The 23,837-nt window shown below is 47.9% G+C and overlaps 7 protein-coding genes across 7 annotated transcripts; all 7 read right to left on the bottom strand.

The window, feature by feature from the left end:
• Positions 1–430: 430 nt before the first annotated feature.
• TbgDal_VII4660 (hypothetical protein, conserved) lies at positions 431–4,186 on the bottom strand (the record flags this gene model as incomplete). Its single annotated transcript, XM_011776525.1, has 1 exon — positions 431–4,186. One exon carries the CDS (start codon positions 4,184–4,186, stop codon positions 431–433), a length of 3,756 nt encoding a protein of 1,251 aa, XP_011774827.1.
• A 409-nt stretch (positions 4,187–4,595) lies between these two features.
• On the bottom strand, positions 4,596–5,315 carry TbgDal_VII4650 (hypothetical protein, conserved; the record flags this gene model as incomplete). The annotated part of the gene is made up of 1 exon (XM_011776524.1): positions 4,596–5,315. One exon carries the CDS (start codon positions 5,313–5,315, stop codon positions 4,596–4,598), a length of 720 nt encoding a protein of 239 aa, XP_011774826.1.
• A 259-nt stretch (positions 5,316–5,574) lies between these two features.
• Positions 5,575–12,429, bottom strand: TbgDal_VII4640 (hypothetical protein, conserved; the record flags this gene model as incomplete). The annotated part of the gene is made up of 1 exon (XM_011776523.1): positions 5,575–12,429. The coding sequence occupies one exon, from the start codon at positions 12,427–12,429 to the stop codon at positions 5,575–5,577; it is 6,855 nt and encodes a 2,284-aa protein (XP_011774825.1).
• A 918-nt stretch (positions 12,430–13,347) lies between these two features.
• Positions 13,348–14,871, bottom strand: TbgDal_VII4630 (hypothetical protein, conserved; the record flags this gene model as incomplete). The annotated part of the gene is made up of 1 exon (XM_011776522.1): positions 13,348–14,871. One exon carries the CDS (start codon positions 14,869–14,871, stop codon positions 13,348–13,350), a length of 1,524 nt encoding a protein of 507 aa, XP_011774824.1.
• A 2,574-nt stretch (positions 14,872–17,445) lies between these two features.
• Positions 17,446–20,151, bottom strand: TbgDal_VII4620 (kinesin, putative; the record flags this gene model as incomplete). The annotated part of the gene is made up of 1 exon (XM_011776521.1): positions 17,446–20,151. One exon carries the CDS (start codon positions 20,149–20,151, stop codon positions 17,446–17,448), a length of 2,706 nt encoding a protein of 901 aa, XP_011774823.1.
• Positions 20,152–21,094: 943 nt separating this feature from the next.
• On the bottom strand, positions 21,095–22,597 carry TbgDal_VII4610 (hypothetical protein, conserved; the record flags this gene model as incomplete). Its single annotated transcript, XM_011776520.1, has 1 exon — positions 21,095–22,597. The coding sequence occupies one exon, from the start codon at positions 22,595–22,597 to the stop codon at positions 21,095–21,097; it is 1,503 nt and encodes a 500-aa protein (XP_011774822.1).
• Positions 22,598–23,368: 771 nt separating this feature from the next.
• Positions 23,369–23,713, bottom strand: TbgDal_VII4600 (hypothetical protein, unlikely; the record flags this gene model as incomplete). The annotated part of the gene is made up of 1 exon (XM_011776519.1): positions 23,369–23,713. The coding sequence occupies one exon, from the start codon at positions 23,711–23,713 to the stop codon at positions 23,369–23,371; it is 345 nt and encodes a 114-aa protein (XP_011774821.1).
• Between the last annotated feature and the right edge of the window lie 124 nt (positions 23,714–23,837).

The following is a 23,837-nucleotide window of genomic DNA, read 5'->3' as shown; positions in this document are numbered from 1 at the left end:
ACTTATACTTATACGGTCGTACACGAGATTCATCACAAAACTCGCACCCCATTTTTTCATTGAAATATGGTGAAAAGGGAGGGGTGCGACACACTGCAGAAATCAAGCCATCATACAAACAAGAAACGCAAAGCACTTAATTACGCGAATGCTTCACCCCCAACCGCGTGCCTTCTTGTCCAGGCGGTGCCCTAAAAAATCAAGTACATATTTTCCCTCCCCTCCTCCACCCTTTAAATTTTGCGTACCAATGCATATGCATTGGAAGGGAGGGAAACGAATCCAGTAAAAGCCAGGGAAGAGGCTGTTTTACCCGTTGGGGGACAGACTACTTCTTCCAGCACTCCCGTACACGTGGGCACACCACACCTCGTTGTTGTTACCCTTTTTCTACTTGATAACCCTCGATTCAACATCGCTCACCACCTCCTCATTTCGTCCGCCGAAATTTCTTAGAAGACCACTCACCCATAGGTTTCCTGTTTTCAGTTGAACCTCCGTCGTTGCTGGAGGCGCGGGATTGGGGTGGCCTGTCACCCACACCAGTGTGATAAATGCGATTGTGGGTATGGTTTGTGTTATCACCGTTGCGGTGACCGGAAGATCCGGAGCTGCGACAACCCCACACGGATTGTTCTGCCTGAGGTGGTAGTTTTATTGGCTCCACAATGGGAGATATCGCGTGTCGTGGAGGTGTTGTTGGGGTCGTTTTATTTGACTGAGGCCCCAGTAATGGAGTGTTACTTTTGCGAGCAGATGTAAAACTGTGCCTTGGAGAGCGATTAGCGCACACGTTAGGAGTCTGCGCGGAATATAGCGGAGGTGAATCCTCTCTCTTGAAAGTCTTATGATCCTCTGCTTTCACTGCCATGTGCGTGTCTGCTCGTATTTCGTGCGGTGGCCGCTTGAGTTCCGCATGTCCTTTCCTTTTGTACTCGTCAATAAAACAGAGAAGTCGGTAGAGCCGTCTCCTACATATCTCCGCTTTAAACAGGTTAAACGAAGTGAAATTGAGATTTGACGGGTCGTCAACAGCTGATGCTGAAGGATTATCAACGCTAACACCACCCGCGCTACCCTCAGTGCAGGGTCGTCGCTGCTTCTGAGACTTCGTAAACCGCAGGAACCGCGTCCCCGAGTTTCGACCTCCAGCACCGTTAGTGATCATTTTGACACGTCCCATTAATACCTCCTCATAGCTTGGAAAGGCTTCTGTAGTTGCGTTGCATTGCGTCGAATGGCGCGAACCGTTTGGACACCTTTGTTGTCCGTCAGAAGAGTTACGGTGCTTTGCGTCCTGTTGTTCCCTCTGGACGGCTGCTGTTGAAGCAGGGAGCACCATCGCGTCCCCTCCTCCGTTGGTATCTCGGCTGGGATATGGCGGCGAAGGCGTATCATTTAACGTTTTCTGCGTAGGCCTGTCATCAAAGTTCCACTCTTCCTTGCTCAGTAATTCATCTAACCACGTGCGCGCTGGCGGTCCTCCAGGCACACGCGGTGACGTACGAGCCTGAGATCCCAGTTGTCTGTCAGTGATTTCCAACAAAGCGATGAGGGCAGCATACATTGTGACAACACGACTTTCTGACATTCCAAAGACAAGCGACGGTCTCAGTAATGACAACACATCCTGTTGCACCTCGCGCCTAAGTGTTGTAGCCGTGTACTTCTGCGACACGTACAACATGTGGTGTGTTGATCCAAAGAGGCTCTCTGTATCTCTCCACCCGAGTGTGGAAGAACCGTTCATGGGATGTGATGTCATCGCCGTCGACTCCCGGACGGAAGCTAACGCGTCCAGGCGCGACGCGAGCATCGGAACCCTCATGCGTCTGCGAATACGCCCACAGCGCTCCAGCCGCCGAACCACTGACTGCCATTGCACAGAACCCAAGTCTTGCCGCGCGCAATCAATCACACACTTAGCGCTGCTGCTTTCCACGTTCGCTATAACAGGGCCACTGAATTTAATATGGATACGATGGGCATCCCGTTGCGACTGTGGACGCGCGGCGCCCGGCAGCGATTGATATTGATTGTTTTGAAATTTGTCATGGTGATGGCCACGGAAATGCGGCGATTGCCCCACCGAAGCCTGTGACGCCTCCTCATGTGGTTTCTCACTTTTAGCACTAGAGGACATTCGTTTCTCAGGAATAAGCTCCACCTCCACGTCACGGAGTTGAGGGGAGTTAAACGTTATGCTTTTGTTCGTGCTGTCAAAGGTTAAAGTCCTCTGGGCGGAACCAATGGCCGCGAAGACGGCAAACTGCTCTGCGACATAGCAAAGAAAATAAGTTCCGTCGATTTGTGACATTGACTTCTCACTCTTCACATTTATGGTATAGTTAAATTGATAACGCCGCGTGCTTTGGTGTTTGCGCAGAATGGCCTGAATGAGTCGGACAAAGTGAATTTCTTTTTCACGCGATGTCGCACTTCGAACGTGCTGCAGTGCTGCAAGAAATGGTAGGCGATCGTTGGAGTGTATGGCAAAATATACACTTGTCCAAGGGGAAACTATCGGGGAAATTCTCCGTGACAGAGGCACTAAGCCATAATTCCCCGAGCATGCAGAGTCTCGCAGCACCTCAAAGGTGCGCACAGGGCCTCCGTACATTCCACTACTACTTGCCATATCAGCTAACTCAAGCGCAGGGATTGAAAACACCTCAGCGAACATGTAGAGAAGTGCATTGGCACATGGGGATTGTAAAACGTGGTGCATAGCTCCGGCAAACGGAGAACTCGTAGTAGTAAGTGAGCCACATGCCCACGCAGTATCCTCTTCGGCTGCAGGTATAGAGGCGTTACCCGCTGCTTCTGCTGCATTCGGCTGTTGATTGTCATCATTCAAGTTTTCATCACCACATTCTTTCGATCGATAAGAGGTACGCTGCGGATACAGCCCATTCTCGTCCAACCACTTACCAACACGCGCGGACACACTGGCACTTGACGGTTTAGAATCAAACAATCGAGCCAACTCAAGTAGGGCTATCATCGCCGTGTGTTCAGGTGAAATTTCGCTAGGAAATGGCGTGCCATGAGTTTGTGTGGGTAGCCGCCTACGTTTTTTCATCAGCAGGATGGAATCTTGATACCACGAAATGCGACGGGGATGCCAAATACAGCTAGGAACGCCGAACTGTGCTGTTACCGTCATCACGTTACACATGTACTGCTCTCCAACGCTACACGACTCAAAGAAATCGGGAAGCACAACCCCGATTAGAGATGAGAGCAACTCCACGTCAACCCATTGCAAGTTCTCAATCCGCTCACGGTTATCAGAAGAAGCTTTTGGGGATTCCCTCAGATCGTATAACTGTCCACCTAACTGAAAGAGGGGAAACGGCACAGCATACCGGTACAAGGTCAAACTCAAAAAGAGCGCCCCTCCCCACATCGCCATTGCTCCCGACCCGGGCGTCCCCGGGAGCACGAACAGCATGGCCAGGTCGTACGCCGCCCGCAATACCTGCGAAAGACATTCACCTTTAGGGAGTCGTATGCCCGAGAGCTGCTTCGTTGACTGCAAAACTGATATCCATTCATAGAAAAATGAGTACAGAGAGACGGCACTACCGCCAGTTGCAACCACAGCATTGTTGTCCCCCGTGGCAAAACCACCACTTGTTTCACCCTCCACCATGCTGCGGTCCGGACCCCCCTCCTCCTCCTCGCTCATATTCGCCTCATCAAACCTTTCCTCAACAATGTCATGATCAGCGGTAGTGCCCGCGCCGGTTCCGCAGTTCCAGCATTTCAACTCACTATCTTCTGACGGCAGCCATGCATCTTGCGTACCGCAGTTGGTACAAGAAGTTGGACGGTGCGACCACCACACCAAATACAGCATTTTATCGTGCAGTCTCCATGTATCTTTCGTGTACGGGTCCTCCAAAACGTCACAAAACGTTCCGCACATTAGCGGATGTTCACACCGGGAATGTTTTCCGCTCCGATCACCACCAATGTGCTCCTTATTACTAGTAATACCATCATCACCACTGTGTCCGTTAGGGTGGGGATGATGGTTGCCATTGCTACTTTCACTGCTGGGCGGACAATTCGCCGACCCGTTGATTTGAGCAGACGCGGCAACAGCGCGCAACACCGACCCCGTAAGCCCACACAAGTCGAGTAACTGAGGACGTTTCAGTGGGGTAAGATGAACGACCATCCTGTGGGGTGACCGGACTAGGTCGAAAAAAAACCTGTGCTAAGTTACCACCACTCACAAAAATAGCATGTGTACGTTGTGTAGAAAGCACAGCAAAGTAGGTGGAAGCACTGGAAGAAAATAAATAAATCGCAGAATATAAGTACTGCATGCGCACAAAAAAGAAAAAGTAGGCACGTGTGGATGAGCCCAGCAAGCCGCGCTCTCAAAAGGGACCATCAAACAGACCCGACCTCCGTTCCATGGAAGTAACACACGTAAAGTGGAGATACTGCTCTATATAGTTCTCCTTCTCAGCACACACACACACACACAATAGTGGCACCACTGAACTTGAACTCCGCCGCCGTAGTGTGTGACCAACACGCAACCGTTTGCCCGTCTTCCTTTAATCTCCTCGCACATCCCTTCACACACCACCCAAAAGGTCGAGAAAGGTGGTGGCATTCTCCATGGCCTCCTTATCTTTCTTCCTAAACACGTCATAGCCATCATCAACGGGGTACACTGGGTTCGTGTGCTGACCTGGTGTAAACGTTTCCAACAACTCGCCCTTGTACTTATCCAACTCACCAACCACATTGGGAGAGTAAAATATTTCACAAATGCGAATAATTGTTGCAGCATGAGGTGCATCCACCCACCGCACATGTCGCCTACCTGGCGTGGCAAATAACGAAACCACATTGCGCATCCGCTTTTGCTCCTCCACCTGTGCGGTTACCCGTACACCTTCAAGAAGAGGACGGCCGATAGCCGTGAAGCGCGGGCCACCTACCATCAGCACCTTTTTAAGAGCAATATGACTTCCTATTTCGACCCGAAGCCGCTGAACCGCAATGACATCGCCTACCGCAACTTTGTACTGGTGATTTCCACAGTATATTACCGCAAACTTCGGTCCATTGAGTAGCGGATTCAACGTCCGGGTGATGAGCGCATCCGGGCAACGCAACCCGTTCGCTAGTGAGGGCATTGTGTCCTCCCTTTCGGCCCCTTCACGCGCTGAGCCTTTATTGCTCCCTTTCTCTCTCCGATATGTTACACAGTGCGACTGCCACCTTCTTGCACTTTTTCGGCACTCTCTACCTCGGGGACGTTTTTCCTTCTGACGACAACGTACTTCCATTAGACAAAAGGGTCAGAGAGGAACAAAAACAAGGGTAGGGGTAATAGAAGGTAGGGAAACAATCGTTCCGCTAAAACATGTCTTATTGCAGCAACGACAATTACCCACCAGCACTATCCATAAAAATAAAAATTTCACTGTCAAACTCACGATTGCCGTACAGAAAAATATACAAACCCCCTGTAAATGTACACTATTCACCGTAAATATGCAGTCGGACAACATCCTTATCAACGTAGTAAAACGTTCAAAAAACACACTACTTCTTGAGCGTACTCTCAATGGCAGCGATAGACTGCAAATACCAACTTACTGGTCGCATCTCCTTACGATCAATAGGAAGGCTCCAGCCCTGCAACCGTTCACCTTCATCCGTAATTTGGTCGGTACGATTAGCTTCGTGTCCAACTACCCCACCAACGGCAACATGATGATCATTTGATGAAGTAAAAGCACCCCCAACTGTCTCCGCTGATAACACAGCCTCATCAGCAAATGATCTGGGACACACTTTCAACTTCACCCCGTCATTAACACCAGGGGATAGAACACGAGATGGTGATGCAAAAAAAGTACTAGAAAAAGATGCATCACTGCTCACATATGCCACGGCTTCTTTCGTACTCGAGTTCAGCACACCAAACTCGCGCGACACTAACGGTGGTGGAGGTGGAGCGACCATGCCAAGATCTCGCTGTGCCTCCAAAAGGCCATACAAGTTGGCAATACTCTCTTTTAGTGATGTGATAACAATGTGCTTCTGCCGAACACATTCTTCCAACTCTGCAATGCGCCGTTTCCTCAATTCCATTTCGTACACAAGTCCATCAATGCCACCCAAAGCATAAACACCGCCCAGCGACACGGAAGAACAAATAGACATAGGAACCAAACAATCACGACAAATATCAAACACTACACGACCAAAAAAAATACATTTTTTGAAAACAGCGTCACATAGCACCCCAGCACAATCAAAATACACCTTAGATAAGTCAAGCACCCGACGGTCAGTAGCTAATTCACGAGCACGAATCTCCTCCGCCAACTGCTGATGAGCTTCATACCTTGTAGCATTCGCATTACTCAATACTGTTTTGCACTCACACATGAGAGTATCATAGTGTTCCGCCATGGATTCACGTACCTCGTTCAGTGACTCAAAATACACCTTAGATAAGTCAAGCACCCGACGGTCAGTAGCTAATTCACGAGCACGAGTCTCCTCCGCCAACTGCTGATGAGCTTCATAGCTTGTAGCATTCGCATTACTCAATACTGTTTTGCATTCACACATGAGAGTATCATAGTGTTCCGCCATGGATTCACGTACCTCGTTCAGTGACTCAAAATACACCTTAGATAAGTCAAGCACCCGACGGTCAGTAGCTAATTCACGAGCACGAGTCTCCTCCGCCAACTGCTGATGAGCTTCATAGCTTGTAGCATTCGCATTACTCAATACTGTTTTGCACTCACACATGAGAGTATCATAGTGTTCCGCCATGGATTCACGTACCTCGTTCAGTGACTCAAAATACACCTTAGATAAGTCAAGCACCCGACGGTCAGTAGCTAATTCACGAGCACGAATCTCCTCCGCCAACTGCTGATGAGCTTCATAGCTTGTAGCATTCGCATTACTCAATACTGTTTTGCATTCACACATGAGAGTATCATAGTGTTCCGCCATGGATTCACGTACCTCGTTCAGTGACTCAAAATACACCTTAGATAAGTCAAGCACCCGACGGTCAGTAGCTAATTCACGAGCACGAGTCTCCTCCGCCAACTGCTGATGAGCCTCATAGCTTGTAGCATTCGCATTACTCAATACTGTTTTGCACTCACACATGAGAGTATCATAGTGTTCCGCCATGGATTCACGTACCTCGTTCAGTGACTCAAAATACACCTTAGATAAGTCAAGCACCCGACGGTCAGTAGCTAATTCACGAGCACGAATCTCCTCCGCCAACTGCTGATGAGCTTCATAGCTTGTAGCATTCGCATTACTCAATACTGTTTTGCACTCACACATGAGAGTATCATAGTGTTCCGCCATGGATTCACGTACCTCGTTCAGTGACTCAAAATACACCTTAGATAAGTCAAGCACCCGACGGTCAGTAGCTAATTCACGAGCACGAGTCTCCTCCGCCAACTGCTGATGAGCTTCATAGCTTGTAGCATTCGCATTACTCAATACTGTTTTGCACTCACACATGAGAGTATCATAGTGTTCCGCCATGGATTCACGTACCTCGTTCAGTGACTCAAAATACACCTTAGATAAGTCAAGCACCCGACGGTCAGTAGCTAATTCACGAGCACGAATCTCCTCCGCCAACTGCTGATGAGCTTCATAGCTTGTAGCATTCGCATTACTCAATACTGTTTTGCACTCACACATGAGAGTATCATAGTGTTCCGCCATGGATTCACGTACCTCGTTCAGTGACTCAAAATACACCTTAGATAAGTCAAGCACCCGACGGTCAGTAGCTAATTCACGAGCACGAATCTCCTCCGCCAACTGCTGATGAGCTTCATAGCTTGTAGCATTCGCATTACTCAATACTGTTTTGCACTCACACATGAGAGTATCATAGTGTTCCGCCATGGATTCACGTACCTCGTTCAGTGACTCAAAATACACCTTAGATAAGTCAAGCACCCGACGGTCAGTAGCTAATTCACGAGCACGAATCTCCTCCGCCAACTGCTGATGAGCTTCATAGCTTGTAGCATTCGCATTACTCAATACTGTTTTGCACTCACACATGAGAGTATCATAGTGTTCCGCCATGGATTCACGTACCTCGTTCAGTGACTCAAAATACACCTTAGATAAGTCAAGCACCCGACGGTCAGTAGCTAATTCACGAGCACGAGTCTCCTCCGCCAACTGCTGATGAGCTTCATAGCTTGTAGCATTCGCATTACTCAATACTGTTTTGCACTCACACATGAGAGTATCATAGTGTTCCGCCATGGATTCACGTACCTCGTTCAGTGACTCAAAATACACCTTAGATAAGTCAAGCACCCGACGGTCAGTAGCTAATTCACGAGCACGAGTCTCCTCCGCCAACTGCTGATGAGCTTCATAGCTTGTAGCATTCGCATTACTCAATACTGTTTTGCACTCACACATGAGAGTATCATAGTGTTCCGCCATGGATTCACGTACCTCGTTCAGTGACTCAAAATACACCTTAGATAAGTCAAGCACCCGACGGTCAGTAGCTAATTCACGAGCACGAATCTCCTCCGCCAACTGCTGATGAGCTTCATAGCTTGTAGCATTCGCATTACTCAATACTGTTGTGCATTCACACATGAGAGTATCATAGTGTTCCGCCATGGATTCACGTACCTCGTTCAGTGACTCAAAATACACCTTAGATAAGTCAAGCACCCGACGGTCAGTAGCTAATTCACGAGCACGAGTCTCCTCCGCCAACTGCTGATGAGCTTCATAGCTTGTAGCATTCGCATTACTCAATACTGTTTTGCACTCACACATGAGAGTATCATAGTGTTCCGCCATGGACTCACGTACCTCGTTCAGTGACTCAAAATACACCTTAGATAAGTCAAGCACCCGACGGTCAGTAGCTAATTTTCGGGAATCCTGTTCCGCCAATGTGCGTTCCTTTTCGATTTTTTGTTTCACCATCGATATCTGTGTCTCCCTCACGGTTGTATTGATGATCGCTAATAGTATTTTGTTCTGTTCAGACCAGCAGGTCTGTTCTATCTTTTGTCTTGCTATGTTCTCTTGAAATTCCGCTGCTGTTTTCACCAAAGACAGACACGTATCTTCGTATTGCTTTTTTAAATGTTGTTGATGAGATTTTCCTTCGGCATGTTTCTTTTGGAGATGTGCAATGGCGTCGATGGCCGCCTTGCTTGGTTTTGGTGATTGCATGACTGCTACTATGTCTCTTGATGAACACCGCGAAGCTGACGGTGTTGAGACGTATCGGCGCTTTGTAGATGTGTTAAGTGTTTGTTGCTTTTCGTGCTGATAAATTTGTTCGTCTCTCGACCCCCAAGTTGTTTTTCCTGTGTGAGACAGTGGACGCGACTCATTGGAGGAAATTTCGAGAGCCCGCCCACGGGGTTGATTTTTGCCTTCGAAATTTTTGTGATTATCATTGTGAGTACTTAACCCCAGGGGTACTTTGATGATTGTAGAGGGATATGTGTGCTTCGAATCATCTTTTTGGTACATATCACCTTGGTTCCTGCCGTCACAGTCACATTCTTGATCACCAGTAGGGGGCATGTAACCACCGCTGGGTTCATTCGTCCTTGTTCCGTAAAGTGAAGTGGAAAACATTGCGCGCAACGACTCGTTGGGGGAGACATTTCCGTAACTTATACTGCACTCCATCATGGCAGCTGAAAGTGTATTGAGGTTTTCCCGAGCTTCTTGGCAAACGCACCGCACGACATTGTGGCAAGCATCGAGTTGCATTTGCGCATCGCGGAACATTAACCTGCGCAGATCGTCCCTGCCCGCTAAGGGTGCTACCATTGAAGCTTCACCGCACACCAACGGCGACGGAGATGACTGTTGAGAAGTTTCCCCGCCGTCCCAAGCATCCGATCCCGCAACCGGCTTTACCTCAATGGGAACGAAAATACTAGTGATATCTTCCTCCAAGCTATATTTCAGTCGAAAAGCTAACTTCTGGGCGTAGCTCGCGTGTCCTTCTTCATACCCCACACACATCATAACCAGTTTTCTCATGCACCGCTGTGCCTCACGTAGTCGATTCCCAAGTGCACTTCTTTGATTTCTAATCTCGCCTATCACGCACCGTTGGTGCTCAATCATCGCCTCAGCCGCCCTACACCGTCCCTCCAGTTGCATCCGCTGATCTTCCCAAGACTGCACGGTCCTACGCGTTCCAACATTAACGATAGAGTTCCCATTCAAAACCACCGGTTGCTGCCCTAATGAGTGTAGCAACATCGGCAGGAGGCGTTGCATTGTGAAGTTGCAAATCGCAGAAGATTTTGCAGCCGAAGCCCATGATGAAGTAATTGGACTCTCGGTCACCTGGCACCTCTGGTTCACCTTTGCGCCGTATCCACAATTGGTAGTCGTCCTTCCCACGCACGAGGTGGTAGCGCCACTGCAACGCCAACCATCAACGCCTGCTATGGCGTTTTCGCCAAGATCATATGGAACGTCACAATGTTTAATAAGTGGTGTACTTAAAATATGATGCATTCCTTCCATGCACACGTATAAAATGCGTGCGAGGGAATCCCCCTTTTTACCCTGCTCAAGCTCGACTGTCTTACTCCACTGACTTTGATATTTTTCCAGATTTTTTAGTGCCGGCGAAGCATCCACAGTGCGCTCGGCCTGCCGCACGCAAAACCGTTCTAGTCGTCCCCTTACTGCCTCAGATGCTTTCACGTGAGCCCCGTAAAGGTCCTCCAGTGCCTCCCGCCGAAGCAGAGGATTGTCAGAAGCGCATGGTCCTACAACAGCTCCAAAGACCAACAACGATACACGATGCGCAGAAAGAAGAACATCACCCACACTGAAACCCGGTGAACCAGCAACCGATTTGACAGCAGTTTCTGTGTTGTCCGCTACAGGCAGACATACAGGAGGAAGTGGCTCCATGACATACATGGAAAGCAGCAAAGCCTCCGCAGTAGACGCGAAAATATCGGCAGCCGTCTCAACAGCCATGCCAATCCATTGCTCTATCCCCCGAGAAACCTTGTGACAGGGGGCGCTGCCGCAGTGGTGCCACACGTGCTCCAGAATAAGTGACCATTGCAACAAATCCTGAAATCCTTCCGAACCGCCAGGGGAAAAAGCTTCCGGTTTCCATCTTTTTTTATTCGCCACGCCAACGACTGCTTCCGACAACGCGGTCTTTAGGCTGGAAACACAGCGTGCACCACTTGGGTAAAGACCCTCCTCGTTCTCAACACCCATCAGAGGAGTGTAAAAAAGAGAGATGTTCACCTTTGAATGCGGTCTAGGTGCGGGCTCCGCAGTGACCTGTTGTGTCAAACATTGCACATGGTTGATCAGTTGAGCGACGTAACGGACAGTTGCAGGATCACCAGTGACATACACAAAGTTTACCACCGACAGGAGCGCTGACCACATTGGAGAGGCATGGGCCATGTTTTTCATGTTCTTCCTCTCCATAACAGCGTTAAGGAGCAGTACCCGGGCAGAAAAATCAACTGTATCACCGTAACCATCCTTGTTTTCCACAGTGGCCTCAACCTTTTTGTCGAACAGCCTCAGCAAATCATCCCCCACGAGCGTTCCGACCGTCTCTCCTCCGCTATGATTACAAGTTTCCTCCGACACCTCACTAAAGACTAAACCCACAAGGAGGGGCTCTACGCTGCCATGGCTGGCTGTGAGTTCGTCCAAACTCTCTTTTGTTAGTCCTGCGATAATGGACAAAACGCTCTTTGCCTCGACCTTTGATGCCTTTCTCTTTTCCCGTCTAACGACTTCACAGCGCTCACTCGAGTCTGGCACAGCAACACCGTCGGTACTTATGGACCCCTCTCCATCACGATGGTGCCACAGAAGCTGGCACAAATCAGACACAACTGTTTTGAGGCGCTTCAAATCAGGTTCGACCTTACCATCCGCACTTTCAGCGTTGCCTTTCACCCTCCAGAGTTTGCTCCGAAGAACTTCTTTGACAAAAGATTCATCCAGGGATAAGCTGGACGCCACACAGTCTAACTCTTCGTTTGCTATTGGCATGCAGCCTGTGGCGTGATCGTGGGGATAGTGTGAGTGAAGTGCGCACAGTCCTTCCCACGACCGAGCCGTCTCAACGCATTTATCTCTTTCTTCCTCCAGCAATCTACGGACATCAGTTAGTGCGCACATTTGGGCAAGTGGCGTTGACATACCCGCACGGGTGGAAGAATGGCAGACGACTCGCACCACGGAGTGTGTGAGAGGTTCAATGGGAATCAGATGCGTCGGCAAACGCTCCACGTCACCTTCGTCGGGTTGAGCCAAATTCCCTTCCGGCCGGCTTGACGGAAAGCCTGGAAGCAGCTCGCTACCCCTAAACAACAAGAAGGGTTCATTACCCATCGTTGCTTATTTGGGTCCCCTTCACAGCACGGCTATTGTCTCAAGCTATGCGACAACCCTACCTTGTAAACAAACAGAAAAAAATATATATCACCAATAGAGTGAAATAAACGAAGAATGTGCGACACACACATATACGCTTTACCCTAACAAGGGTCCTGTTGTGCATATTCTTTGTAAGTACGTTGCGGGGAAGGATCGGAGGGGAAATATCGCCACAACGTTCCCACTGAGGTGCCATTCCGCGCATCTCGGGGTGAAAGCAGAAGGTTGTGTTGTTCGCTTCTTCTCAAGCTTTTGACGGGTGACTCAAGTGCCGGCACAGGTGGTCCCACCACACCACACCTCCACCCGTTATGGTATGAGCAACCACAGAGTATATGCACACACCCACACACATACACAGACATATACATGTGTACAGAATGCGGCCAGGGCTAGAAGTATGAAGAAATGAAAGTCAAGTCTCCTCCAACGTCACACCCCCCTCCCCGCAGGTAGACAACTGAAATTCAGCTTCACCAGGTGGACCACTCACTTGCTGGGTCCCTTGTCAAAGCGTCCCTGATGGCGTATTGGTTACTTTTCACTCTTTGTAACGAGTGGAAAAGTAGGAGGCGAATAATGCGTACGCAAACAATAATTCTCCGCAGTGAGATACCGTTAGAACTCGCCGGTTATTCCATCGGATAGAAGTGTCTCCACCTTCATCACAGGTGCAGAGCCAATTGGTAGTCAAAATAGGAAAAAAAGATGCGCATACTCTCCTTCCCCCGTGTGGAAGCTGGACTTCGTCACCTTCCAACGAAAAAACGTTCTTCTCTTCAAACAAACAAAAAGAAGAACAACACCTGTCCCCACTAGCGAGCACTAACGCGTCACTCACCTTCAGTTTCGTAGCGGGAGAAGATCGCTACCTTAGCTTGGTGGTCTAAAGGTGCTGCCGAAACTTCTTTCGGCTGGTGGTCTGTAGGCTCCCGAAGACGGTCTGTCCGTTGGTGGTCTGTATGCTCCCGAGGAGAGTTTATCGGTTGGGGGTTTATATGCCCCTGCTGATGGCCTGTCAGTGGGTGGTTTGTATGATCCGGATGAAACCCTATCAGTAGGAGGTTTGTACGTTCCTGCCGACGGTTTCTCGACAGACAGCTGCTCCCCCGGCGCGGCAGTTGCAAGCCTCTCACTTGGAGGCACATAAGCTCCCCCCGATGACGGTTTGTCTGTTGGAGGCCTGTACGCTCCAGTGGACGGTTTATCCACTGGGGGTTTGTATACACCTGTGGGTGGTTTATCGGTCGGTGGCCTGTACGCTCCAGTGGACGGTTTTACCGCAGAGGATTCAGCAGGTACGGCCGGCACTGAAGCTGGTTTTTCACTGGGAGGTTTGTACGCACCCAAGGAGGGTTTGTCCGTTGGAGGTTTGTACGCACCAGAAGACGGTTTATCCACCGGCGGTTTATACGCACCGGAAGAAGGTTTGTCAATGGGCGGCCTATACGCTCCCACAGCTGGTTTTTCGGAAGAAGTCTCGTCTCGTGCTGTTGCTGCTGCCATCACCTCTCCTAGTTTCGCTGCAGTCGGTCTGTAGGCTCCCGAAGACGGTTTGTCCGCTGGTGGTCTGTATGCTCCTGAGAAGGGTTTATCGGTTGGGGGCTTATATGCGCCTGTTGCAGGTTTATCGGTTGGTGGCCTGTACGCTCCAGATGTGGGTTTCTCTGTTGGCGGTCTGTAAACACCAGAAACCGGTTTGTCTACTGGCGGTTTATACGTGCTGGAAGTCACCTTGTCCACTTCAGCGCTCACATCTTCCACCGAACCACACGTGTCAAGAGTTGGTGTTGAGCCAGTTTCTTTCGCAGAGGCAGCTGCCCCTCCTGTTAGCTCGTCGAGCGAAGGAAAACTTGTTGCACTAGCAAGCACCTCACAACCAAGTGACCCTGTGGCACCCTCGTTGCCGCGAGCAACAAACTTCTGTCGTTTCCCGCTTTCGGTTGCCTTTGCGAGAAGGTCCTCTATCGAGCCCGACGTTACCTTCACCGAATCCCAACCCTTAGCTTTTTTACCAGTGCTTCTAATCACTGGCACGGCCAAGTTTCCGGGAATAGCTCCCACCTCAGCACCACCACCAGCTTCAGCCCCTTCATCGACCCAGGCGTTACGCACGGCCGGAACATCGGGATCCTCGTTTGTTTGAATCCCTGACTGCACAGTGGCCTCAACAGCTGCTACCCCATCGGGATCTGATACACCATTTTTACTTTCCCTCTTGTCATCTTCACCCGCTTCTTCCGATTGTGCGTGCGCTGCAGGGGTAACATCAAGCCCAATAAACACGCCTATTCCCAACTGCGCCTTCTCCTTCTCAGAAAGTTCGCTTGTTTTCGCCTTCTTCTTTCCACCAGCAAGTTTTTTGCTCTTCTTGTCGAGGAAAGAATCCAGATCCATCTTTCTTCTCCTTCCTCACAGTCTGTTATAACCGTTGTTGACTTTTGTTCCTTCTTATTTTTGCCTCCTCCTTAAATTATTAAGTTGAACAATATTTTCCTATTTTATCCTACTACTTACTCGTATTACAAACCACTAAATTCCCTACGTTTAGATCTGTCTTGCCTATCTCCCTCACCTTGTACTCACCTTTACCTTTATTTACCTTATTGTAATTATCTTATTTCTGTGATTCCCTCAACTTAAGCCTCAGGTGTTGTTCGCTTAGGGGGTACCCACCCAAGAAAATATGAAAACTATTCCTAAAAAAAAAACTGTGATAAATGAAGTGGGGAACAAAGCAAAGGGAAGTATCCGATTTAATTTAGCAATGGAAGAAAGAGTAATAAAAGTGAGGGTAAACATCAACGATAGGAAAAAGTTGATTAAACAATCTGAAAAGGTAGCACAAGGAAAAGATAAGATGACGAGTCCGGAGGAGGGGAGGAGAGAAACAGGAGAATAAGAACGAAAAAAAAAGGATTGAAAATGCTTCAGAAGGCATTATAACATCAGCCTCATTACGGGTAAAAAGAGGACAATTACGAATCGGGTCGCTGGGCCTTCATGGTTAAAGATTGTTTTGAAAAGTAGGTAAATGCGCTCATACGCTACAAGTTTTTTTTTTCAAAAATAAAAAATAAAAAATAAAAAATAAAAAAACGAAGAAACGGGGAAAAGACATAGGAGTAAATGAATGCGTGCGACTTGAATTATACACCTTTGGCGTGTGTGAGCATGTGTGTTAAAGAGGAGAAAAAGAAGGAGAGGGAGACGACAATATGTTAATCACCTTGAAATAAGATAGAAACAGGGAAAACACAGGGGAAATATATATATATATATATATATATATTATTTATTTATTTATTTATTCACTTACTAATTTATTTATTTGTTTACTAATATATCCGTACGTACCCCACAATTTTTGTCACTTTACTGTCAGCCAGTCAACAAGTCGGTAAGAGGAGGAAGAAAAAGGGAAAAAAAGAAAGAGAAGGGGAAGTCGAAACGCCTCTCTTCCGCATACGCATACGAATACGCATACATAGGTGAATAAAACACTCGGTCATCGGTCCAAAAGGAGTACCGTTAATTCTCAACAATCGTCACTTCACTCGTTAATAAGAGGTAAAAACTCAAGAATTATAAATAAAGCAGAAGAAAATTAATTAATAATCGCAACAACAACAACAACAACAACAACAACAAATAGATAAATGAATGTGCTGTCAAGTTCGGTACCAACCCATAGCAGACGCTGAAGGAAAAAAAAATCGTTTATATTGAGAAGAAGGGGAGAAGTTAAGTAATAAAAGAAAGGGTGGAAGAAATATTTTCTCACCTCTCGTTTTGTTTTCATACTTTAGGTAGTTTACAGCTGCCATGCACACCAGTACATCTGCACTCAAATTCAAAACAAAGGGGCACGATCAATAATAAAAGAAAGGTAGAAGTTAAAAAAAAAAACGGAGGTGGAAGGAATATTGAGAGAAAAGAAAAATGCAAGAGAAGGAATGAAAGATTTACCATACATACAAACACACACACACACATACATACAAATACATATACATACACGCTCTGCATTCATAAACTAAGAGTCGAGAGGAAAATACGAGACAAAAACGTAAATAAATAAAGATCAAAAAACAAAAAAACAAAAAAACAAAAAAACGTACAGGAAACCCTGGTGGGGAGAAAAGGGACTCACCGGTGCCCATCCCCATGGAATCTGTGGTGCAGAAATGATATGCATGCATGAAATATTTTGGAGAGGCAACAAATAAAAAAAATGAGTTGGAATGGGAAACAAGAGGGGAAAGGGCACACACAAACGCAGACTCAAAGATTATGTGGGAAGTGAAAGCAGAAAGGCAATAGATTTTAAATTCATATATATATATATATATATATATATCGTTTCAGAAACATCACGCAGATGGCACAATTAACAGGAGGAAGATTCTTAGCACGGTGCGGACAAAAACACACTTGTAACGACAGTAACAACAATATATTGACATGAGGAAAAAAAAAAAGAAACAACCACATCATTCACCACATAGATACAAGTAATAAAGCTATAGAAAGAATTTATAAATTTCAAATACAACATGGTGAACCCTCGCTTCTCCTTTACGGGTAGTAAAAAAAAAAAAAACATTCAAGGCTGAGAGTAGTTGCAGTTGGTTACGTTTCTTTTGCCCCTTTTCTACCATTGTAACAGCTTCTATTGTTGTCTCGTCTTCACCTCTCTCTGCCGTGCTGCTGGAGTCTGCAGAGTATAAACTCAAAAAAACTAACAAAAAGGGTCAAAAGGGGAAAGAATGGGAAAAACGAATAGACAGACAGTAGCGAAAATAGATGCTCGATTCTTTCCTTTCTTCATTTCCTTCCCTTCTTCGATGACGCTAAAATGACATGAGAAAGTTACATATATATATATGTATATATACACATATACGTGTACGCACATTCAGTAATAAACGAATCAAAGAAAAGAAATAAAAACTGTATTCAAACAAAATGTCACTTCACTGTAGGAGATACTGGATTACTAGTAGCTAGAGGTTTGAGAGTAGGATTGTTCTTGGTGGAAAGTATTGGTGTTGGTGGGCAGCTTTGCTTTGGAGAGCATGACTCAGGGGACGCTAACGACGGCTGCAGCTCTTCAGGGGTGAAAACCTTTACAAGATTCCTTCGGCTTTCCTTTTTGCGGACAAACTCTGGGGAACCGAGGAAACCGTGCTGGGTCCAGGAATGGATGGGACTTCCTCCCAAGACCTCTGACGGGAACGCGCCTGTTGTTACACCACTCGCACTAATAACGTCGTGAGCGCCGCCCAATGCTGTTAGCCCTGCAATTCGGCCACTAGGGGCTACCGCAGAAGGGCTTGTTAATATCAGAAAAGAGGAAGCCAGGGCACTAACCCTTCCCACTCCACGATTGGGTGTGTGGGGCTGCAGCGGGCTGTCAGTCACAGCAGTACCTGAGTTGGGAACCAAACTGCTGGGACGCAGCAAGTTTCTGGGGGAACTAAAAGCGCTGGTAGAAGGGGATGAAGGTTTGTCGCTAACAGAGGAAGGGGACCTCAACTGCCAACCCTCCACCCCGCCTCTGGAGGTGTTGCCACAACCCAAGTTATTAAACGAAGCGCTTGCCTTCAACCTCTCGGACCAGGAAACACGCGGGCTGGAAGAAACCCCCGCTGACCCGGTAAGTGGCGGCAGTCCGACAGTCTGTTGATCCCTTCGTAACAATGTACCCGGCCCTGAACACCCGCCTTGGTTCAGGGCAGTGATATTTGTAACACCGCTGCAGTTGTTTGGTGGTACGTATGAATCCGTGCCAACTCGTTCCACCTTCGCCCCGGGAATATATGGCAGGCATTCAACACAAAACGCCCCTTTTGCGCCATTCTTGCTTGGCGAACCGTCGTCACTCGCGGCACCCACAGCTCCAGCTCGCGAGCCGCTACAATCGGACCAAAAGGGCAACGAGACGGAGGTGGTCATTCCCCTTACATCATTTCCTACTGTTGGTGTGGAACCTTCAAACCTCGGTGACACACTTTCCACGGTCGTTCCCAGTTGTTTCTGGTTCAAACAGCCCGTACTTGCGACCGAGGCCACATTGGGCTTCATACAGCAAATGGTACTACAAGTCTGCGCGGCATAACGAAGTGTTGTTAGTGTTTCGGCATGTGCACAGACGTCCGACAGCACTGTTGCGCAGAAGATGGTAAGCGACCCACCGACGAGTCCGTCAGAGAGCAAATGGGTCAACAGATTCTCACGGTACGGGGCGTTTTTGCTACCACTTGCCACTGCTTGAAGAACGCGACTCAAAACTCCAAGAGACCGCTGGACCGCATTGAACTCCCTTAACTGTCTTCTACAATCCTCATACGTGGTAATACCTGCTGTGTTTGGTGGAGAACGAGAGTTCTTTAAACAGCCAACGCTCGAAAGCTCAACGACATCAATCTTTGGTGAACACTCCACCGACGTAATGCACTCATCAAACGGACCAACCTTTGGTGAGGTTATTCGGAATATAGTGTGTGTGTGGCCATGGGTTTTACGTAACGATATCAGTTGCTGGCGCTCCATGTTTCCGTACTGGATATAACTCCAGCACTCCTCCCACGTGCGCACGTTGATTGTTGTTAGTCCCTCCACACCAGGGCCATGCCTCGGGTAGTACCGCACCTTCAATCTCTCAAAAGCATCCGAGCCGTATGTGCACGAGTCTGCATCGCCACATTGTGGGTCCCTGTCCCTTTTCGGTTTAAGCAAATCCCTAACCCAATCGTTGCAAACCTCCATGTATGATATCGTCACTTCCACCCGACTGGCGTTTTGTTTGTTCCTCAGCGATGGCGGAAGCACGGTTGGGGGGGCATTTTTTATGGGCGAAGAAAAGTTCCCCCCTGACTTTGCGGACGTATACGCACTACGGAGAGCAAACGACATATGACTCACTTGAAGTGGCAAGACATTATTTTTCACCGCCTCCTGCTTCCGTTGTGCCTCACATGGTGGGCTGCGACAAGGCGCTGAAGCTCGGCTAAGAAGATCTTTGCAAATACGTGGAATCACCCCCACGCACCGCGCCGTTCCCGACAGGGTGTAACTCTTGCCACTACCCTCCTGTCCATATGCAAAAAGGCAGGAGTTGTGCCCTTTCATAAAATGCTCAGTTAGTGGAGCTCCTAACAGTTCGTATACTTCCTGTTGTTCTAATTCCGCCCTTCGGTCTTCTGCACTGAGTTTGGTCCCCTTCGTGCAGCAACCGAGAACACCCGAGTTGTAACCTCCACTACTGGAAATTCCCCCATAGACATCTCCCGACGGCCGGGCTATATCGCCTACCGATCCACCATCCGTACCCATGAGGGATTCATCCAACAAAACGGGGGAAAATACATGGTTGAAAACAAAACTTTCCCGAATGTATTGAAGATTGTCGGGATCAAGCACAACAACTGTTTTGTGGTCAACTCCCACACGTACAGCAGGTTTATCACCCTCTTGTGCCGACATTCCCCGACGATGCATTCGCTGCTGGGCGGTAAATCGCGACATACTCAAAGCACCACCTGCTTCAATGCTCAAACCTTCCAGGGGTCGCACGCGAACAGCTACGACGACGCTACCATTGTTGTCGCCGCCCAACTCGGGGCTATGGGATGTTGTTTCCCTCTCGCTCATTGCTGTCACCTTATCAAACATACAATAATGAATGTGATCACGGTTGTGCAAAGAATCACTGCCTTCAGCAAACTATAAACAAAAAAACTGCTATAGAATGCTTTACAGGCGTCGCACCCGCCTTGCTGCTGTGCTGAATATATATTTATATTTATATATATTTTGTGCAACACCCTGGTAGCGCGTCACACACCTTTGAATACTTTCACCTGCGAAGAGGAGAAACGCAGAAAGGTAACAAGTGTTTCTAATATTTTAAAGCACGGCGACAAGAAAAGGACAGAAAGCCGTTAGAGCTGGGTTGAGGTAGCACGGAGACATGAGGTAACACGTGAAATTGGATGTCTACTAAGCCTTCACATACTCACGCCTTAACGTTGCATTTCTCCCCACAACCACCTTCTCCAACCTCTACAGACACATAGAAAACGGGGGCAAGGATGAGAGTATTAAAAAACAAAAAAAGGAGGAAAGGAGGAAAACACGATTTCCCTTCAACCTTCGACACTTCCTTTCCTCCTCCCCCCCCCTCCCATCCCCCTTTGTTCATGACACGAGTTTCCCCACACAACAGAACGTAAGACGCCTGCGGAGCAACCGCAGAATAAAGCCACATTAATATACATATTCACACGTTCACGCGCAGGTGGGAGAGAGTGAGTAGAAACAAATTGAGTCACGTGACGCGTAGGCACAAACAAACAAGCGAGGAACGTACCGCTTCCTTCTGCACATATAAGCAGGCAATGCTCAGCTGCGACGAAGGGAGAGCAAGTCAATGAAAGAAGGAAAATAAAATAAAAAGGAGGGGAAGGGAGTGGAATTGAAACCCGCACGTGCAAACGAGATCAGTGCTATCCACATAGACAAACAGCTCACACGCAGAAAATAGAAACATACAAACACAAAAGTATGACCCAACACGCACAACTTCCCATGGGGGAAAAACAAAAACGAGAGGAAGCTATTGCCTTCTCTTCATGTCCAAAAGACCTTTACTTCCTCCCACAACTGGCTCCTGTTGCACTTGAACGTCAATGGTGCCGTCAGGGCAGGCAAAGTTGGCAGTCCGCGTCTCCCCACTTACGCTAGTCCTCCTGCCATGGACCGAATGCTTGGTTGATGCTGTTGAGCGTTGATGTGCCAAAAGTCTCTTACGTCTTCGTTGGGCATCCGTTGCATTAACCAGCACACGTATCTGCTGCTTCATCAGTCCCAACTGCCCCTCTGCAATCTCCACCTTTCGCTGCCAGTTACGCTGAGCCTTCCGCAATTCATACTCTTCTGCCTTTTGAGCCATGTAGTTTTCAATTTTTGGAACACGCACCGCTTCATGACGGAGTTTAATCGCCGTGTTCTTCTGCTCAGCCACTTTTGCTTCTTGGGCAACAGACACCATCTCTCTTTTCAGTCTAGCCAAATATTCACATCGGTTTTTGTAATCCTTCCGCAGACGACTCTGCTCCGAAGTGAGCCCATTAAGAGTGTCCATAAGGTTATTCAAGGTCTGTACCGTCCGGGTGGAAGTCCCTTTGAGCTCAACTAACTCTAAATTTTTCCGTTCAATTCTTTCCACAAACTTCTGATTTTCAATACGCAACTGCTCAAAGTCAATAGCATGAAACGCCTCACCGGCAGCACGCCGCTGCTTCAAATTCCGCTGGTGCTGTAGGATGCTCCTTTCAGCAGCGGCACACTGCGCATTAAGCTTATCTAAATATTTTCCCTGGGCACCGTGACGATTGTTCATATACCGCAACAAGTCATCAGCCGACGCCGTACCAGTTGCCTCGCAGATAACCTCACGATTAAACTGCAGCTCCTCTAAACGTAGCTCCTTCATACGATTCACCGCCTCTTCCACGGTGGCACGGAACAAGTCACGCAAATGATCATTGTCACGCTCCTCCTTGTCCTTCTGTTGCTTCATCCGCTCTCTTTCCTTGGTGAGCATGGCAACTCGATCCTCAAGCACTACGTACGCATCCTTTGCATCTGCCAACTTACGGCTGTAAGGCTGCCCGCGGCGGGTTGAACCTGTGGATGTTGTATTAAGTACACCACTGCCCGTTGCTGCTGCCGCCATTTGCTGTTCCGACCAGTCGTCTGACTGGTTAACTGCGGCAGAGTCACCGGGAGTCGCTTCTTCGCTGAGGTTGCCGGTACCACCCGACACAAATGCCATCAGCGACCGCCGAGCGCTGCTCACGTTTGTAGTGGGCGCAGTACTCCGAGTGAGGCGCAATGACTCCGCATGCCTCTGCATCATACCCGCCTCTACATCCAACAGTTCCACTTCCTCACGCAGCTCCGCCAAAAGTTCCCCCTGCTCCTCTGCTGTGAGGCACTCAAACTCATCATCAGTGGGAAATTGCCGCGTATACACTTCCGCCCATAACTGTTGTTCATTGTTTTCTCCAACGAGGAACTCCAAGGTGGAACCTGCTGGCTTCACCTCAGTTGCCATGAAATTCCTGCGGGTTTAGGGTGTCGTTGACACAACGAGTTAGCAGAAAACGCTTCTCAGCTCAGTAACGGACGGTGTTTACCTTGAGTCAAGGATGAGAAGGGAAAAAGAAAAAAAGGAAGAAACGAATGTACCAATGAAAACAACTCTTTTCTTTCCTTTTTTTTTTAAAGTTCTTTATTTATTTATTTTTGAAGAAAGCGCAAAATCATTGAAGCCACAAACAAAGTAGCTCTACACGACGTCGCAACTCAGTTGCGCACTGAAAGTGGGTAGGTAAATGGAACATGAAGTAGACGGGAAGGCATATGGAGGAAAGGTAAAACCTAACATAATTCAACAAATATAGATGGAAATAAGAAGGTAAAAAAAAGAGATGGAAGGCAAATAAGTGGAAAGAAAACAAAAAGGATGAATTGTAAAGTCCTTGCGGTAGGGACTATTTGACCCCACAAAATATGCGTTCCTAAACGTAGGTGAAGGCGCTTTCCTTGATAACAGCAATCACACAAGGAGTGAAATCCTCTGCTTCCCCTTTCCCTCCTTCCCTCATACGCGAGCATCGGGGGACGAAGGTAACTAAAAATTCAAGCGGTACAAACAAAGAACGAGGTCACGCACGCGAGGTAAAAACAAAAAAAGAGGGAAATTATTTTCAACAACAAAGGGGGGAAAAAGAAGCGCGCGCATTCGGGGACAAATAATCGCAGAAACACTAAACAAACGAAAAGAATTTCGGGAAAATTTCAGGGACAAAGCAGGAACAAAGCCTCACCACCGTGATAAATAACAAAAACCGCAATTGGACCACCAAGTCACGTCGAAACCATTCCCACGGCATGCCATCGCCCTCAATATAACGAGTACCAGTATTTCCAACGCCAATTTAGAGGCAAGGAGCTTTTTTTCCTTTTTGAAGTAAGGCAAAAACAACAAAGAAATGAGAATTACCAACCTTATCCTCCTCATCCTCCTCCATTCCGCTTCGCTAAGACTCTCCCCGTGCTTCATTAAGTGAGCCAACAGACCCACAGACACAATTACACGCGCAACCGCGGACATGCATTCATTCATGACGATATAACGCTTGTTTCCCACACGCACACACACGTTCATCTATCGATATACCAGCTGATACTGCCTTTAGTGAGTTCCTTCCACCAAAGTCACACTGGTAACAGACGCATTTTAAAAAAAAAATGGAAAAAAACCGACCACAAAATGGTGTGTACAATATATA

This window comes from Trypanosoma brucei, chromosome 7 (genome assembly GCF_000210295.1).
Source record: "Trypanosoma brucei gambiense DAL972 chromosome 7, complete sequence".
Classification (NCBI taxonomy): domain Eukaryota; phylum Euglenozoa; class Kinetoplastea; order Trypanosomatida; family Trypanosomatidae; genus Trypanosoma; species Trypanosoma brucei.
The sequence above is the reverse complement of the archived record's forward strand: the minus strand, read 5'-3'. Positions and strand labels throughout refer to the sequence as shown.